Below are 17,351 nucleotides of genomic sequence, written 5' to 3'. Positions count from 1 at the left end.
CCTTTTCTTAGGGGCACTCACCTTTTTTTTGTTTAAGCATTAGACACATTTTTACCTCCGCACTGCCTCCGACATCTAAAAAGCAATTACCGGTAGCTACCGGCTGCCACCTACACTCAACACATCATTTGCAGACTATAATTAGTGGTTTGCAAAAAAAATGTTTTAACCCAAATTGGTGAAATTAGATAATCTCAGTGGCACGGTGGTTGAAAAACACTGGAATATACCATCATCACAAAGACCACTAATTCAGCGTTCTTGTGAGCACTTATTTTTGTTCAATTATCTTCCACACAAGGAAGGCCTGGCCATGAAAATAATGCCTACATTAACCGGTCCCTGGTGCAAAAAAGGTTGGGTACCACTGGTATTCAGGGTTTGTATTTATATTTACTTTTTACACTGAACTTGCATTTTTCTTTTATAGTGTTTGTGGATTTGGATCATATCCGCTTGGACGTTGTAGCTTTCATCTGCTGCTGGACCAAGCAACAGTTAGTGGGAGTCCTCACATTCAAAATAAATAGCTTCTCTCAAATATTAATTTTTTTATTCAAATAATGGCATTCCAGTAAAATCCATTAAACATTTGAATAAATGGGGAAAAAAACATTCAAATATTTACAGACAAGTGAAGAAAAAAAAGGTACTTTTAGCTCAGATTGAATGGAGACACTTAGCAATTAAGGATTTGTTTTTGAATATGCAAGGAAAAAAGTAGATGCATCATTCTCAAAAAAAAGAAAAAAAGATCATTGGTCTTCAGGGTTGAGGGTGGTGGGCTTCTTGACTGATTTTTGGACCACCCACGGATGAGTGAGAACTCCTTGGATGGGCAGTCTGTGTCCAGGGTTGTGTTTTAGCAGTCGAGAGATCAAATCCTTGGCTCCGGCACTGATTTTGGAATGAGCAGGGTAGGTGAACTCCACCTAAAGAGAAAAGACAGAAACAAGAGTCAATAAAAAGGACTGTTTCATGATGTGTTGAAGCTGGTTCAAGTGTGTTCCTGGGGCCTCATGTATGAAACTTGCCAACTTCACATACGCACATTCTACATGCTTTGGATCGTATGGGGACACACGGATGGTAGTTCAGACTTTACCAACAACAATTGAGGCAAGAACACACAATTCACTTTTTCGCCAGTGCATTTCATGCTTCATATTTGCGAGACATTCATTTACCGTATTTTCCGCACTATAAGGCGCACCTAAAAACCACAAATTTTCTCAAAAGCTGACAGTGCGCCTTATAACCCGGTGCGCTTTATATATGGATAAATATTAAGATTCGTTTTCATAAAGTTTCGGTCTCGCAACTTCGGTAAACAGCCGCCATCTTTTTTCCCGGTAGAACAGGAAGCGCTTCTTCTTCTACGCAAGCAACCGCCAAGGTAAGCACCCGCCCCCATAGAACAGGAAGCGCTTCTTCTTCTACTGTAAGCAACCACCCGCCCGCGTAGAAGAAGAAAAAGCGCGCGGATATCACCGTACGTTTCATTTCCTTTGTGTGTTTACATCTGTAAAGACCACAAAATGGCTCCTACTAAGCGACAGGTATCCGGTTCATGAAAAGACGCAATCTCTCCATCCGCACACGGATTACTATTTCACAGCAACTGATATTCCTGTGAACCGCACTGTGGATACAACGGGAGCACGTACGGTGAATATTAGCACCACAGGGAATGAGAAGTCATCCTTCACTGTGGTTCTAGCTTGCCATGCTAATGGCCAGAAACTTCCACACATGGTGATATTCAAAAGGAAGACCTTGCCAAAAGAGACCTTTCCAGCCGGCGTCATCATAAAAGCTAACTCGAAGGGATGGATGAAGAAAAGATGAGCGAGTGGTTAAGGTAAGTTTAAGTTTACGCGAAGAGGCCGGGTGGCTTTTTTCACGCAGCTCTGTCCATGTTGATATACGATTCCATGAGCGCCCACATCACGCTGGTTTTAATATATTATTAAAGTTTGACTGACCTATCTGACTGTTTTTTTGACATTCCTTTAGCGCAGTTAGATGCGGCTTACAACACGGGGCGGCTTATAGGTGGACAAAGTTTTGAAATATGCCGTTCATTGAAGGCGCGGCTTATAACCCAGGGCGCCTTATGGTGCGGAAAATACGGTATATAGGGCAGTGGGCCCCCAACCACCAGGCCTTTCCGGCATGACAACAAAACTGACAAAAAAAATCCAAACCACATGAACATAAAACAATAACACCAGCTCGTCATTACAGTATGAATTGTTATATATTATTACATGGGTACTACTGACAAGTGATGTACCGAAAACTCTACCACCAAAAAAAAAAAAAAGAATTTGATAACCGGAAGCCGCGCTGCCGAAAGCGGATGTAAGCAAAACTCACGCCATTGTCTGAAATGCTGTCAGCATGTCTGCAATGTTGACACACTTTTAATAAATCCCAGAAATACCCGCGGACAGTCATCTGCAAAAAGTGCAAATATTAAGACAGTGGTGGCTTCTCAGTAGAGAAAGTTACTGGAGCAACAGCGCAAAGCAAGTGGGATGTCATGATCGCTGCAGTTTGCCACTTTCATCAGGACATCAAGGGACAGAAGTAGTCTCTAAACACGAGTACATTTTATAACATCAGAAAAAAGTTGCTAGATTTGTTGCTATTTTTATTTTTAACTAATTAAAAGTCTCTAGACACTTGAATTCTCAAAGTACATTGTGCATTAAGCAGCAACAATTGAAAATATGGAAAAAGATAAGAAAATATATGTTAATACTACTTAACAGATTTGTTTACAAATGTATACATTTGAGCCTTTTCAAAGAAAAAAATAGCAATTTACTTGACCATGGTGACCACACCCATAACTACGCCCCCACCGCCACAGGTAACTTGGCAATCTAGGGGGAAACCTGTTTATAGCTGTGGATTTAAAAAATAACTTCCAAAAAATTCAATTGTCATTTGTCACTGCTAATAATGCCTTACCCTGGATATCCTGCGATAAGTTTCTTCATGAGATTTGGTTTCAAATGGTGGTTTCCCAACTAGGAACTCGTAGCAAAGCACACCGAGACTCCACAGGTCAACCTTCTCATCATGAGTTCTTCCTTCAATCATTTCTGGGGGCAAATAGTCCAGTGTTCCACATAAAGTTGACCTCCTGCACAAAGAGGGACACAGTTAAGTGTGTTTCCATAAGAATGAAAGACTGAGTAAAACAAATAAAGTAAATACCTTGAGGAAGGCGTGTGAACAGACCAGCCAAAGTCAGCAATCTTCAGCTCTCCGTTGGACCCGAGTAGGAGGTTCTCAGGTTTGATGTCCCTGTGGATCACCTTCTTGGAGTGACAGTAGTTGAGGGCGTCCGCCAGCTCCATTATGTACTAAATCATGCAGCACATGGAACACCGTAAAGGACATGGATGCTTTTCCCCCCCATGGTTGGGAGTTATAGGGACAACCCCCCATCATAATTGCTTGGAGTGTGAAACGAGGCAAGTAAACTTACCGTCGCACTTTGCACTTCAGGAAAATTTCCACAGCGCTGCAGCTCACTGAAGAGTTCGCCTTTGGGCGCGTACTCCAGTATAAGATACACACGGGATTCATCATGGAAGTAACCGTACAGTCGCAGGATATTAGTGTGCCTGCAGTGGAGTATTCAGAGAAAGCATATTGAACTAAAACAAAACAACATTGTGATGGTACATTAAGTACACAGTGAAAATACGCAATTGGTGCAAAGGACCGCCAGCCATCATGTCTTGCAGGAAGACATGATAGAATATACTACCGGTACATGTACTACAAAACCCAAAAGCAGTGAAGTTGGCACGTTGTGTAAATAAAAACAGAATACAATGATTTGCAAATCCTTTTCAACTTATATTCAATTGAATAGACTGCAAAGAAAAGATATTTAATTTTCCAAATGAGAAACTTATTTTTTTTCTTTGCAAATAATCAAACTTAGAATTTAATGGCAGCAACACATTGCAAAAAAGTTGTCACAGGGGCATTTTTACCACTGTGTTGCATGGCCTTTCCTTTTAACAACACTCAGTAAACATTTGGGAACTGAGGAGACACATTTTTGGAGTGGAATTATTTCCCATTCTTGCTTCATGTACAGCTTAAGTTGTTCAACAGTCTCCCTTCTGCTATTTTAGGCTTCATACTGTGCCACACATTTTGAATGGGAGACAGGTCAGTCTAGTACCCACACTCTATTACTATGAAGCCACGCTGTTGTAACACGTGCCTTGGCATTGTTTTGCTGAAATAAGCAGGGGCGTCCATGATAACGTTGCTTGGATGGCAACATATGTTGCTGTGTATGTAACTTTCAGCATTAATGGTGCATTCACAGATGTGTAAGTTACCCATGCCTTGGGCACTAATACACCCCCATACCATCGCAGATACTGGCTTTTCACCTGTTCCCAATTAGCCTGTTCACCTGTGGGATGTTCCAAATAAGTGTTTGATGAGCATTCCTCAACTTTCTCATCTTTTCTGCCACTTATGCCAGCTTTTTTGAAACATGTTGCAGGCATTAAATTCCAAACGAGCTAATATTTGCAAAAAAATAAAGTTTTCCAGTTCGAACTTTAAGTATCTTGTCTTTGCAGTCTATTGAATTGAATATAAGTTGAAAAAAGGATTTGCAAATCATTGTGTTCTGTTTTTATTTACCATTACACAACGTGCCAACTTCACTGGTTCTGGGTTTTGTACATATCTTAAAAGTAGGGCTGGACAATTAATCAAATTCTGATCTTGATTTTGAGTTGAAAATGCCTCTGAGTTTTTTTACTTTCTTTGTGAGAGAATCTGTAAACTTTTCGGTATGATGGGTCGTCAGATGACTCTGCATGTTGCTTGTGTTTCCCATGTTGTATCGCATCTTAGTGTGGGAGTGCTTGCACATAGTCCATTGTCTGTCCACCACCTTTTGTCCTTCAGCATTTTTTTGGCACGACAAAACCATTTTTCCTGACATCTGATTCAAAATCTGCAGGGGGCTGGCACAATCTCAACCTCTGGGTTCTTTTCATCATTACTAGTCTATTTGTGTCGAAGTTGGTTCTTCACGCTGACATGTTGTGAGCTTGTGTGGACAGCGTGCAGCCCTATTGGCTTAACAGCAGTTTTGACAACACAGCGCGAAAGGGTCATGATCTATGTAGTTAATGATTTGTTCTGCGGGAGTGTCTGCTTTTTGGCAGACACTTGCCCTTTTAATATCGTAACCCAACCACGACGATATCAAGAAATGTTTACCACCGCGATATCATCAATATCGTTACATTCCTACTTAAGAGCAGGGAGTGGAACAGTGGACCAGTGTGCAGCCTGCAGACCATTTCTTGAGAAGAGCTGGGAACATGACAAACAGCATTTTTGCTTTCCTGACCAAGAAAAAGCATTTCACAGGGTGCCTAGAAACAAAATGCGGTGGGTAATTGAGGAATCGGGGTCCAGTACTTACACCAACCAAAGCAGCACTGTTTTGACAGGCACAAGGCACTTAATAAATACTGGTGTCCGACAGGGTAGTGTAATCTCACCCTTTCTGTTCATCCTTTACCTGAGCCAAAGCATACTCGAAAGTAGACATAAGACTATAAAGCCAAACCATCTTGATATGGAGATGATACAGCACAAATGGGAGTGTCTTTTAAAACTCCAAGCCATCATGGACTAGTTCATCAAGGAACTTCCTGCAGCAAGCCTCAAATTAAGCGACAGTAAAATAGAATACATGAAAGTGGGTAAGCAGCCAGAAGATGGTGATACTCCCATCAATGGACATGTATTCAACCATACAAAAACCTTCACTTACCGTATTTTCCGCACTTTAAGGCGCACTTAAAAACCTCCAATTTTCTCAAAAGCTGACAGTGCGCCTTATAATCCGGTGCGTCTTATATATGGACCAATATTGAGCCACAACAAACCTACCGTATTTTCCGCACCATAAGGCGCCCTGGGTTAAAAGCCGCGCCTTCAATGAACGGCATATTTCAAAACTTTGTCCACCTATAAGCCGCCCGGTGTTGTAAACCGCATCTAACTGCGCTAAAGGAATGTCAAAAAAAACAGTCAGATAGGTCAGTCAAACTTTAATAATATATTAAAAACCAGCGTTCTAACAACTCTGTTCACTCCCAAAATGTACGCAAATGTGCAATCACAAACATAGTAAAATTCAAAATAGTGCAGAGCAATAGCAACATAACGTTGCTCGAACGTTAATGTCACAACACACAAAATAAACATAACGCTCACTTTCTGAAGTTATTCTTCATTCATAAATCCCTCGAATTATTCTCCTTCGTTGTCCGAATTGAAAAGTTGGGCGAATGTGGGATCCAAAATGTCGTCTGGCGCTGTCTCCCTGTCTTGGTGAACGTCACGTGTGTTCGCCTTCTGTCATCCACTGTTCCCACGCAGTTAGCAGTCTAGCTTCGAATGCCCTGTTGACACCAATATCTAGCGGCTGGAGGTCTTTTGTCAATCCACCCGGAATGACGGCGAGTATTGAATTAAGCGCGTAAGCGTGTCTCTTAATGTGATGTTATGAGCTAGCAAATATAACAACTACACTACCCAGCATGCAACGATAGTGACGAGCATGCGCGGTAACCCTGAGAAGCGTTGTTGTATGCTGGGAGTTAGAATGTGGTTATGAGCACGCTGTGAGTAAACGTTGAGAACTCTGTTAACACGCCTCGTCTGCATTATTTATAATTAGACAGACAACACACTTAATAGGAGCCATTTTGGGGTCTTTACATAAACACACAAATGGAAATGAAACGTCACATATCCCAGCATGCACCGTGCGCTTCTTCTACGGGGAAAAAAGATGGCGGCGTTTACCGAAGTTGCGAGACCGAAACTTTATGAAAATGAATCTTAATATTTATCCATATATAAAGCGCACCGGGTTATAAGGCGCACTGTCAGCTTTTGAGAAAATTTGTGGTTTTTAGGTGCGCCTTATAGTGCGGAAAATACGGTAAACTTCATTTTCATAAAGTTTAGGTAAACAGCCACCAACTTCTTTTTTCCGTAGTAGAAGCGCTTCTTCTTCTACGGTAAGCAGCCGCCAACTTCATTTTACCCCGTAGAAGAAGTTCTTCTTTTATGGTAAGCAGCCGCCCCCGTAGAAGAAGAAGCGTGCGGTGCATGCTGGGATATATGACGTTTCATTTCCATTTGTGTGTTTATGTAAAGACCCCAAAATGGCTCCTATTAAGAGACACGCTTACGACGCAGAGTTTAAACTCAAGGCGATCAGTCACGCTATAGAACACGGATGACAGAAGGCGAACACACGTTCACCAAGACAGGGCCGGACGACATACGCCACTATCTGCCAGTGGATCGTAAATGCCTGGGCTGATATATCAGTCTCAACTGTGGTCCGAGCTTTCAGGAAGGCAGGAATTGTCACTGAACTGCTAGACAACAGCAGCGACACTGGCTCGATTAATGACGACTTCGACGAGACGGATGTTGGATGCCGTATCCGCCCAACTGTTTAATTCGGACACTGAAGAAGAAGAATTTGAGGGATTTGTGGGCGAGGAATAACTTCATAAAGTGAGCTTTACGTGTTTATTTTGAGTGTTGTGTGACATTAACGTTTGAGCAACGTTGAGTTATTGATATATTGTTATTAGGGATGTCCTGATCAGATATTTGGATCGGATGCCGATATTTGCCAAAAATTGCGTATCGGCAAGGCATGGGAAAATGCCGGTCCAGATCCAGTTTAAAAAAAACTCTGGTCCGTGTTTTCCAACGCACCGATTTAAATAATACATTCCACTTTTCTGCTGCTCCGTAATTTCCGTTCCGCATTTTCCAGCACACCTTCAACACATCCACACGTCTGTGAATTCTCACGCAGTTGCTTTTAGCTGCTGGCATTACACGACAGGCTCTTCTCACTCTTTCCTGTGTCCCCCTCTCACAGACAGCAAGTGCACCTTCTTACACACGTCACATACTGTCACGTCATACGTCACATACTGTCACGTCATACGTCCTCCCCGAGCAGAGAGGTAGCAGCATGGCTAACGTTAGCTGTGATGCTAGCGCAGTCGTGCGAGCAACGCTCCCTCTAAAAGGTGCTCGCCTGTGCAATTGCACACTGTTTAAGCGTCCTCTGCGCATAGCAAATCTATGTCACGCACAAAATCAAATAAAAAAATAAGCGCATAACAATTTTCGACACACGGACACGACAGAGAAAACAGTTTTTGTCATCATTGTTCAAATATTGTGACATCGGTCTAGACGCTTATCTCCATTTGGTGCCACACGTCTACACCATCAAAATGCTGAGGCAAAAATTTCCACATCAACACCGTATGAAAAAATTAGTGATTTTTTTTAGTTGTGATTTCCTTCTCTGCATTAAAGTTTAAAAGTAGCATATATTAATGCAGTATGAAGAAGAATGTTTTAATGTAGACATGCAAGCCTTGAAAGAACATTTTGAAAATCAAGACTACGTTTCCTGCAAATGGGTGCATTTCTACCCTATATTTTAACTTTAGAATTATTCTCATATCAAACTCTTTTGGCTGTCTTTTTGACACTTACATCCGGCGCCCCCCTCCACACCCTGGATTATAAATAATGTAAATAATTCAATGTGATTATCTTGTGTGATGACTGTATTATGATGATAGTATATATCTGTATCATGAATCAATTTAAGTGGACCCCGACTTAAACAAGTTGAAAAACTTATTCGGGTGTTACCATTTAGTGGTCAATTGTACGGAATATGTACTTCACTGTGCAACCTACTAATAAAAGTCTCAATCAATCAATCAAAACACATAGAATCATCATACTGCTGTGATTATATGCATCAAGTGTTCATTCAAGGCTAAGGCAAAATATCGAGATATATATTGTGTATCGCAATATGGCCTTAAAATATCGCAATATTAAAAAAAGGCCATATCGCCCAGCCCTAGTTCAACGATACCATTTCTGTTTGTCATGTATAATTTTGTCTATTTTGTGTTTATCCTTGAATAAACAGGTCAGTTTCTTGTTACCAACCATTGTGTATTATTCAAACTCCCCTAATTCAGCTGGCTAGTTGTTATCAAGAGTACTAAAACCCTTTTCAACATGATTCTGACAACTAAGTAGGCTAAATAACGTTAAACTTTAATACATGCTCGGATAGGCCAGTATCGGTATCGGTCAGTATCGGTATCGGATCGGAAATGCAAAAACAATATTGGTATCAGATCGGAAGTGCAAAAACCTGGATCGGGACATCCCTAATTGTTATTGCTCTGCACTATTTCGAGTGTTACTATATTGTGATTGCACTAACCTTTGATTTACCGTAGCACGAGTAAATCAGCTGTTTATTCATTTTGGGAGTGAACAGAGTTGTCAGAACGCTGGTTTGTAATCTATTAGTAAAGTTTGACTGACCTGACTGTTTTGTTGACATTCCCTTTAGCGCTGCTCCATCTAATGGATATATATGAACAAAGTTTTGAAATATGCCATTCATTGAAGGTGCGCCTTTTAGTGCGGAAAATACGGTACTTGGGCAGCAAACTGTCCAATTATTGGAAGTGGAAATAATAGGATTAGTAAATGTACAAAGAACCATATTGCCTTAAAACCCCTCCTGAAAGAAAGGCAAAATCCCAAAGATGTTAGGGTGTGTACTGTATATACACTACCATTCTAAGGCCAGTACTACCAAGTAGGGCTGGGCGATATATTGAGTTTGTAAGATATATCGATATATTTTTAAACAAGATATAAATTAAGAAAATATCGTAATATTGGTATAATTTATTTCACGTTAAAATGACCAAATGCTGCTTATTGTGTTCCTTGATTCTCACCCGTTCTCCACTCCCTCTCATGGGCTACCAAACCCCTCCCCTTCTTCCTTCCAAGACGTGCTTGCACGTATAAGAACATCCAAAATTGGTTGGTTGTTTACAATGATGAGTCACGATTGGTTGAGTTTAAGGCAAACCATTAGGGACAGGCCAATCAGAGGCAAGATAGGGCGGGTCATGGAACCAGGAAGGGAAATCCCAACAGACATCCCAAATGACGACGAGAGAGTCGTAGAAGAGAAGAGCAATTTATGTATTAAAAATCTAGTGGAAGATTAGATTTTTATTTTAGCGATGTAGACGACATCCAGGAAACCCACAATGCGTCTACTTGGCCACATTTGGACAGATGTATGTGTGGTCTAGGCTTTCAAACAAACAAACCTAGGTAAATGACAACTCGGGACAGAATTCTCAACGCGCTGTGGTATCACTTGTTTGTTATTGTTTTGCTTGAAGATGGCCAGGTTGTAGTGGGTGAGTGTTTGAATGAGCAACTAATGAAATATGTGTTGAGAGTGTATGCTGTGTCAAAGTAAACTCAAAGCCGATGCATGCATCAGACTGTTGGCTCAAACCCAAATAAAAAAAACAAAAACAAAACCACGTCACTTAAACGCGTTGCACTTTCTTTTCATTTCAAATCTAAGGTTCAATACTGAGCGGTTGAAAACAATTTCAGGTGCAACTTGCGCACCGGTGTCAGATTGATTATCAAGGCAACAGCATCCATTGATTGTGTCACCGCTCAAAACCAACAAAAATGCAACATTTGTAGTTTCTCTTTAGATGGCTCCAACATTGTGCGTCTGGATAAACCACTCATTTGAGTTGTAAGCCCAAATCAAAACTGTTCTCGTGTTGCATATTTCGCATGAGAAATGCTGCCGTACCTTGGAGACATCATGCCTCGTCGGTGTGTTGTCGGAGGGTGTAACAACACGAACAGGGACGGATTCAAGTTGCACCAGTGGCCCAAAGATGCGAAAGTGGCAAGAAATTGGACGTTTGTTCCGCACACTTTACCGACGAAAGCTATGCTACGACAGAGATGGCAAGAATGTGTGGATATCCTGCGACACTCAAAGCAGATGCATTTCCAACGATCAAGTCAAAGAAATCTGCCGCCAGACCCCCATTGAATCTGCCGGAGTGTGTGAGCAATTCAGGGACAAAGGACCTCGGTAGCACGGCAAGCAATGGCGGCAGTTTGTTCCCGCAGACGAGTGAGCTAAACCCCCTGGATGTCTTGGCTCACACCGTCCCGAAGATGATCAAGAGAAGAATATCGACCCTAGCTTTCCTGGCCTGCTGACATGAGGGTATGTCTACAGAATATATTAATTGATGAAAATTGGGCTGTCTGCACTCTCAAAGTGCATGTTGTTGCCAAATGTATTTCATATGCTGTAAACCTAGTTCATAGTTGTTAGTTTCCTTTAATGCCAAACAAACACATACCAATCGTTGGTTAGAAGGCGATCGCCGAATTCGTCCTCGCTTTCTCCCGTGTCACTGGCTGTCGTGTCGTTTGTCGGTTTCGCTTGCATACGGTTCAAACCGATATGGCTCAATAGCTTCAGTTTCTTCTTCAATTTCGTTTTCGCTACCTGCCTGCACACTACAACCGTCCGTTTCAATACATTCGTAATCTGTTGAATAGCTTAAGCCGCTGAAATCAGAGTCTGAATCCGAGCTAATGTCGCTATAGCTTGCTGTTCTTTCCGCCATGTTTGTTTGTGTTGGCTTCACTATGTGACATCACAGGAAAATGGACTGGTGTTTATAACGATGGTTAAAATCAGGCACTTTGAAGCTTTTATTGGGGATATTGCGTGATGGGTAAAATTTTGAAAAAAACTTCGAAAAATATAATAAGCCACTGGGAACTGATTTTTAATGGTTTTAACCATTCTGAAATTGTGATAATGTTCCCCTTTAAACAGTTTATTTTCTGTGCTGTTAATACCCATCTTGACTAACTCTCAGTAGGGTGGCTCGCAGCAGTCATCCACATTTTAGAACTGTCTGCATCATTTTATTTATAATAAATAAATAGATTGACATTTACTTAACAATTTTATAATCGTCCAAGTTCGAATTGTGACGCATCTAAAAATGTATTATTTCCCCCACCTCTACTATGTAGTGTACTTCATTCACATTATTAATAATATTTTGTGTACAGAGGTCACTCATGCACTAAATTAGTCTGATTTCTCAAACAGTTTGGCTCTACATAAGCATTCTACAACCCATGGGTTCAAATGCCTAACTTAATGCATGGACACAGTGTTTAAACATTGCTGCCACCTAGATGGAGGGCTTGTGTATTGTTGAAGAATGAAAAAACGCTAGAGTAATGTTCTCCCTTCCTCTCATGCCCCCTACCCGCCCACATAGGTACTGACCTAAGGTGAGACTGGATTTCCACCTCTCTCCTTAACTGGTGCTCGACACCCGCCTTTTCCAGCTGCTTCTTGAAGAGCACCTTCAGGGCCAGGATGAACTTAGTCTCTCGCTCTCTGGCCAGGTAGACGTTGCCAAATTTACCCTTGCCTAGCGGGCGACCGATTTCAAAGTTTTCCAGGCTCCACGGCTTCCTAGTTGGTGTAAGGAGAAAAAAAACTGTCAACAATGATAGCCGAGGTAAATAGAATGTGCAAGATTTGAAAACACATACTTTGATGAAGTTATGCCTGCAGATTCTTTCTTGCTTGGTTTGTCTTAACAACAAAAGCACATTATTTTAGCACCACCAACCTACATGCACACAGTGATGATAAATTTAGAGTGACCATACTCGGTTGCAGCTGAGGTTTGGCCGATCCGATTGCTGATTTAGACAACCCCGTGGCAGGTTTTGTCACTGCTGGGTTCACTATGGGCTCATTTTTCTTATGTTGGGTGGACTGAAAAATACGTTTGGGCTGGTCTGCAGAATTTGTGGTTGCAGGGTTGACATTCTGATCAGCAGAAGAAGCCTGCTTGTAGGCAACTGAGACATGGGATGCTGATTTTTGGCGAGTCATCTGCTGCACAATGCGCTGAGGTCCATTTGATACACCCAGGACCCGTGTTTGTTCAGATGGAGGTACCAAAACCTTCGGCGCCAACTGGGATCGATGGGAGACAGGGATTCGCTTTGGTCCAGCATCGCCTAGCTGTAATTACAGGAAACTATAATATTCATCAAATACATACTTACCCCCACACTAAGAAGTCCAACATTGCCTATCATGACCTTAATGCCTAAATTGTGGAACCAACCAGACGTAACGAATGGACGGGACTGCGTCTTCATAGCTTTGTATTTCTATGCAGCGTGTAAAGAAATGTGAGCAGACATTTAAAAACAATCCACTATGGACTGGACTCCCACAATATTATGCTAGATTTACTCGACGTCCATTGCATAGGTCGCCCAGGGGCGGGGTCCCACATCGGCGGTCCTCTCCAAAGTTTCTCATTGTCCCATTGGGTTGAGTTTTTCCTTGCCCTGATGTGGGATCTGAGCAGAGGATGTTGTTGTGGCTTGTGCAGCCCTTTGAGACACTCGTGATTTAGGGCTATATAAGTAAACATTGATTGATTGATTGATTATTGGTGTGTCTAGTGCAGGGGTCGGCAACCCGCGGCTCTTTGACCACTCTGATGCGGCTAAGCTGCATACTTGCCGACCCCCCCGATTTTCCCGGGAGACTTCCGGATTTCAGTGCCTCTCGCAGACAACTTCCGGGACTAATATTCTCCGATTTTCACCCTTACAATAACAATAAGGGCGTGCCATGATGGTACGGCATTTGGCGCCCTCTACAATCTGTAGAGTCATACCAAAGACTATAAAAATGGGACCCATTACCTCCCTGCTTGGCACTCAGCATCAAGGGTTGGAATTGGGGGTTAAATCACCAAAATGATTCCCGGGCGCGGCCACCGCTGCTGCCCACTGCTCCCCTCACCTCCCAGGGGGTGATCAAGGGTGATGGGTCAAATGCAGAGAATAATCTCGCCACACCTAGTGTGTGTGTGACAATCATTGGTACTTTAACTTTTAACTTTATAGACAGCCCCGCCTAATGTTATATGCATCTTCTACTTGCACACATAAGTGACAGCAAGGCATACTTGGTCAACAGCCACACAGGTTACACTGACGGTGGCCATATAAAACAACTTTAACACTTACTAATAATGCGCCACACTTTGAACCAAAACCAAACAAGAATGACAAACACATTTCGGGAGAACATCCGCACCTTAACACAACATAAACACAACAGAACAAATACCCAGAATACCATGCAGCCCTGACTCTTCCGGGCTACATTATACACCCCTGCTACCACCAAACCCCGCCCCCACCCTGCCCCCTCTGTGAGTCGGTTGAGGTGGGCGGGGTTTGGTAGCGGGGGGGGGTGTATAATGTAGCCCGGAAGAGTTAGGGCTGCATGGGATTCTGGGTATTTGTTCTGTTGTGTTTATGTTGTGTTACGGTGCAGATGTTCTCCCGAAATGTGTTTGTCATTCTTGTTTGGTGTGGGTTCACAGTGTGGCGCATTATTAGTAAGAGTGTTAAAGTTTTTTATACCGCCACCGTCAGTGTAACCTGTGTGGTTGTTGACCAAGTATGCCTTGCTGTCACTTATGTGAGCAAGCAGAAACCCCATTTAACGTATAGTTGGGCCGGCATGCTGGTTGTAGTGAGTGTCAAATGCTGTACCATCACGGCACGTTCGAGAGAACAGTTGCCTTGAGATTCGTAGTCTGCCGGAAAAATCGGGAGGGTTGACAAGTATGACGCTGTCAAGTGCCATTCATATAAAAAAACCGCGGGCCGCACTAACATTCAATTTTCATAATAAGGTGTGGGCCATGTGTCTGAGACCCTTGGTTTATACATAGCACAAAGCAAAAAAAACTTTGTATGCAGTGTTATTTCATTTTAAATTTCAAAAGATTTTTGTGGCTCCCATTGGTTTCTTTAATTTGTGAAACTGGTCAACATAGCTCTTTGACTGATAAAGGTTGTCGACCCCTGGTCTAGTGGGACAGGCGAAAGTTAAGTCGGAGAAAATGTAGTCGTTTAATTATTTAATGTTTCTCTGCGGCCCGGTAGCAAATGCGTCACAGACCGGCACCGGTCCCCGGACCGGTGGTTGGGGACCACTGGATTATATGACCGAAATATAAGAGCCTAAATGAAAACAAAACAGAAGTTATGTTGTTCGGTCCAAGTCGCTCTCCCTCCCCCAACGTTGACCTCGGCACTCTGTCCTCGTATCTCAGCGACTGTGTCACAAACCTGGGGGTAAAGTTCGGCTCAGATTTTAAGTTTGAAAACCAAATCAGCAGCGTCGTACAAAAAAAGCTTTTATCAAATACGCCAAATAGCGAAAGTGAAACCGTTTCTGTCAAGACATGATCTTGAGAAATTAATCCACGCCTTTATCTCGACTCGTCTTGACTACTGCAATGCCCTGTACGTAGGCATTAGCCAGGCCTCCTTCGTCCGCCTGCAGCTCGTCTGCTAACACAGACCCGCAGGCGTGAGCACATCACCCCTATACTAGCGTCCCTTCACTGGTTACCGAATCAACTTTAAACTACTATTTGTTTTCAAATGTCTAAACAACCTCGCTCCATCATATCTCTCCGACCTCCTTCAGCCTTACTGCCCTCCGCCCTCCCCGATCCCTAAGATCAGCTGCTGTTGACGGTCCCTGACCTAAGGCTGAAGCTTAGAGGTGACAGAGCTTTCGCCGCTGCTGCTCCCAAGCTCTGGAACAACTTACCTTTGAGTGTTAGACAGGCCTCCTCTCTTCCTGTTTTTAAATCGCTCTTAAAAACACACTTTTATTCCATGGCTTTTAACACTGTGATCTCCATCCTGCTATGGCATGCCACAATGCACCCGTGTGAACCTGTTTCTATGTTTTATTTATTTATTTGTTTTATCATGCTCTGTTTGCTCGTTTCTCTTGTGTTATCTTTTAACCTGCCTATTGTACAGCACTTTGGCTACCCCTGTGGTAAATTTTAAATGTGCTTTATAAATAAAGTTGATTTGATTTGAAATAAACGTATTTCATTCAGTCATCCAATTGCAAAGCCTTACCTTCATGTCATGCCTCTGGCTCTTCCGCTCGCTCGGAATTTTGATCTTAGCAGCAGTCTCCATTAGTCTAAAACACCGAAAATTGAGTCATTACATTTTGAACTCAATGTCTTGTCTATGGAATTTACTCTGGCCTCCAGTCTCTGTTATGGCTAACTGTTAGCACTGTTAGCTTGTGTTCCAGGCCAAATACTAGCGTTGAAGAGAACACTTTCGAACAACACTCCATGCATAGTGTAATGTATTTTCCATTTTTTTTTACCGCTTGTCCCTTTCGGGGTGGCGCTGGAGCCTATTTCAGCTGCATTCGGGCGGAAGGCGGTGTACACCCTGGACAAGTCGCCACCTCATCGCAGGGCCAACACGGATAGACAGACAACATTACGTTACTTACCTAAATACAATATTGCACAGTGGCAGCAAGGAACCACTACGGAAAAGCTCGTCACGTAAGGAAACGCTAGTTAGCTTCGCTAGGCCAGCTAGCAGCTATAGTTTGAAAAAGTTTACCGCCGCCTCGCTAAGTAAAAAAAAAAAAAAAGACACTCTTTCGGAAAGTCCTGTTCGATCTTTGAAATGTTAAAATCAAAACACAACTAGCCTACGTCGGGTATTCGTTATATGTAATTTATATTCCCTCGAGAAGCCGGAAACAACACTCCAAACGTCGCCAATTGTTTAATTTCAAACGTCCCCCGCTTCGAACCTTTAAAGGCAGGACGCGCTGCAATTGGCTGAAATGGTCCAGAGACACGTTTGCCATTGGCTGGCGACTTTGTGAAACGTGACGTCAAACTCTAAATCTATCTATTAAAAATAATGTTTCTCTCCGTCTTCTTTTAATAGATACATAACAGAAAAGTATTTTTCAAAAACTAAAATATGTCTCTTACACAATCGGCCCACTTCCTGTGCACGCTGTCAGCTTTGTCGCCATCTTACGGCAGTCTCGGTCATATCATAGACATCATATAAGCTACTGCCTACTGGCGCTGACGAGACGCGGGGCCGCCATCTTGGAGTGGTGATCCGCAATGCGCAATACAACCGTTGGCCAACAAAAAAGTAACCACAGAACATTATACGACTAGTGTTCTGTGGTTACTTTTCGGTTGGCCAAGCGGACGTGACGACAGGCTGTCCCCACTCAGATCCGCACAGACCGGGAGGGGGCGTGCCTTAAGTCCGGCTGGAAATCGGCAGAAATTTGGAGAATGGTTGTCCCAGGGAGAGGCAGTGAAATTCGGGAGGGTTGGCAAGTATGAGATATTCTCACTTCTTTTCTTTTGTCGAGCACAATTTAGTTAAATGTAAGTTGTGTCTTGGATCAAAGATCC

At 42.6% G+C, this 17,351-nt stretch overlaps 1 protein-coding gene across 1 annotated transcript; it reads right to left on the bottom strand.

Annotated features, from left to right (window-relative positions):
• Positions 1-559: 559 nt before the first annotated feature.
• Positions 560-16,712, bottom strand: aurka (aurora kinase A). The gene is made up of 9 exons (XM_061937709.1): positions 16,409-16,712; positions 16,015-16,081; positions 12,700-13,060; positions 12,580-12,622; positions 12,308-12,499; positions 3,503-3,641; positions 3,229-3,377; positions 2,980-3,154; positions 560-932 (listed from the first exon to the last, which is right to left on the bottom strand). The coding sequence occupies exons 2-9, from the start codon at positions 16,075-16,077 to the stop codon at positions 756-758; spliced, it is 1,299 nt and encodes a 432-aa protein (XP_061793693.1). The 5' UTR covers positions 16,078-16,081; positions 16,409-16,712; the 3' UTR covers positions 560-755.
• Between the last annotated feature and the right edge of the window lie 639 nt (positions 16,713-17,351).

This window comes from Nerophis lumbriciformis, linkage group LG03 (assembly GCF_033978685.3).
Source record: "Nerophis lumbriciformis linkage group LG03, RoL_Nlum_v2.1, whole genome shotgun sequence".
Lineage (NCBI taxonomy): Eukaryota > Metazoa > Chordata > Actinopteri > Syngnathiformes > Syngnathidae > Nerophis > Nerophis lumbriciformis.
Note: the sequence above shows the minus strand (reverse complement) of the source record. Positions and strands in the feature narration are given on the sequence as shown.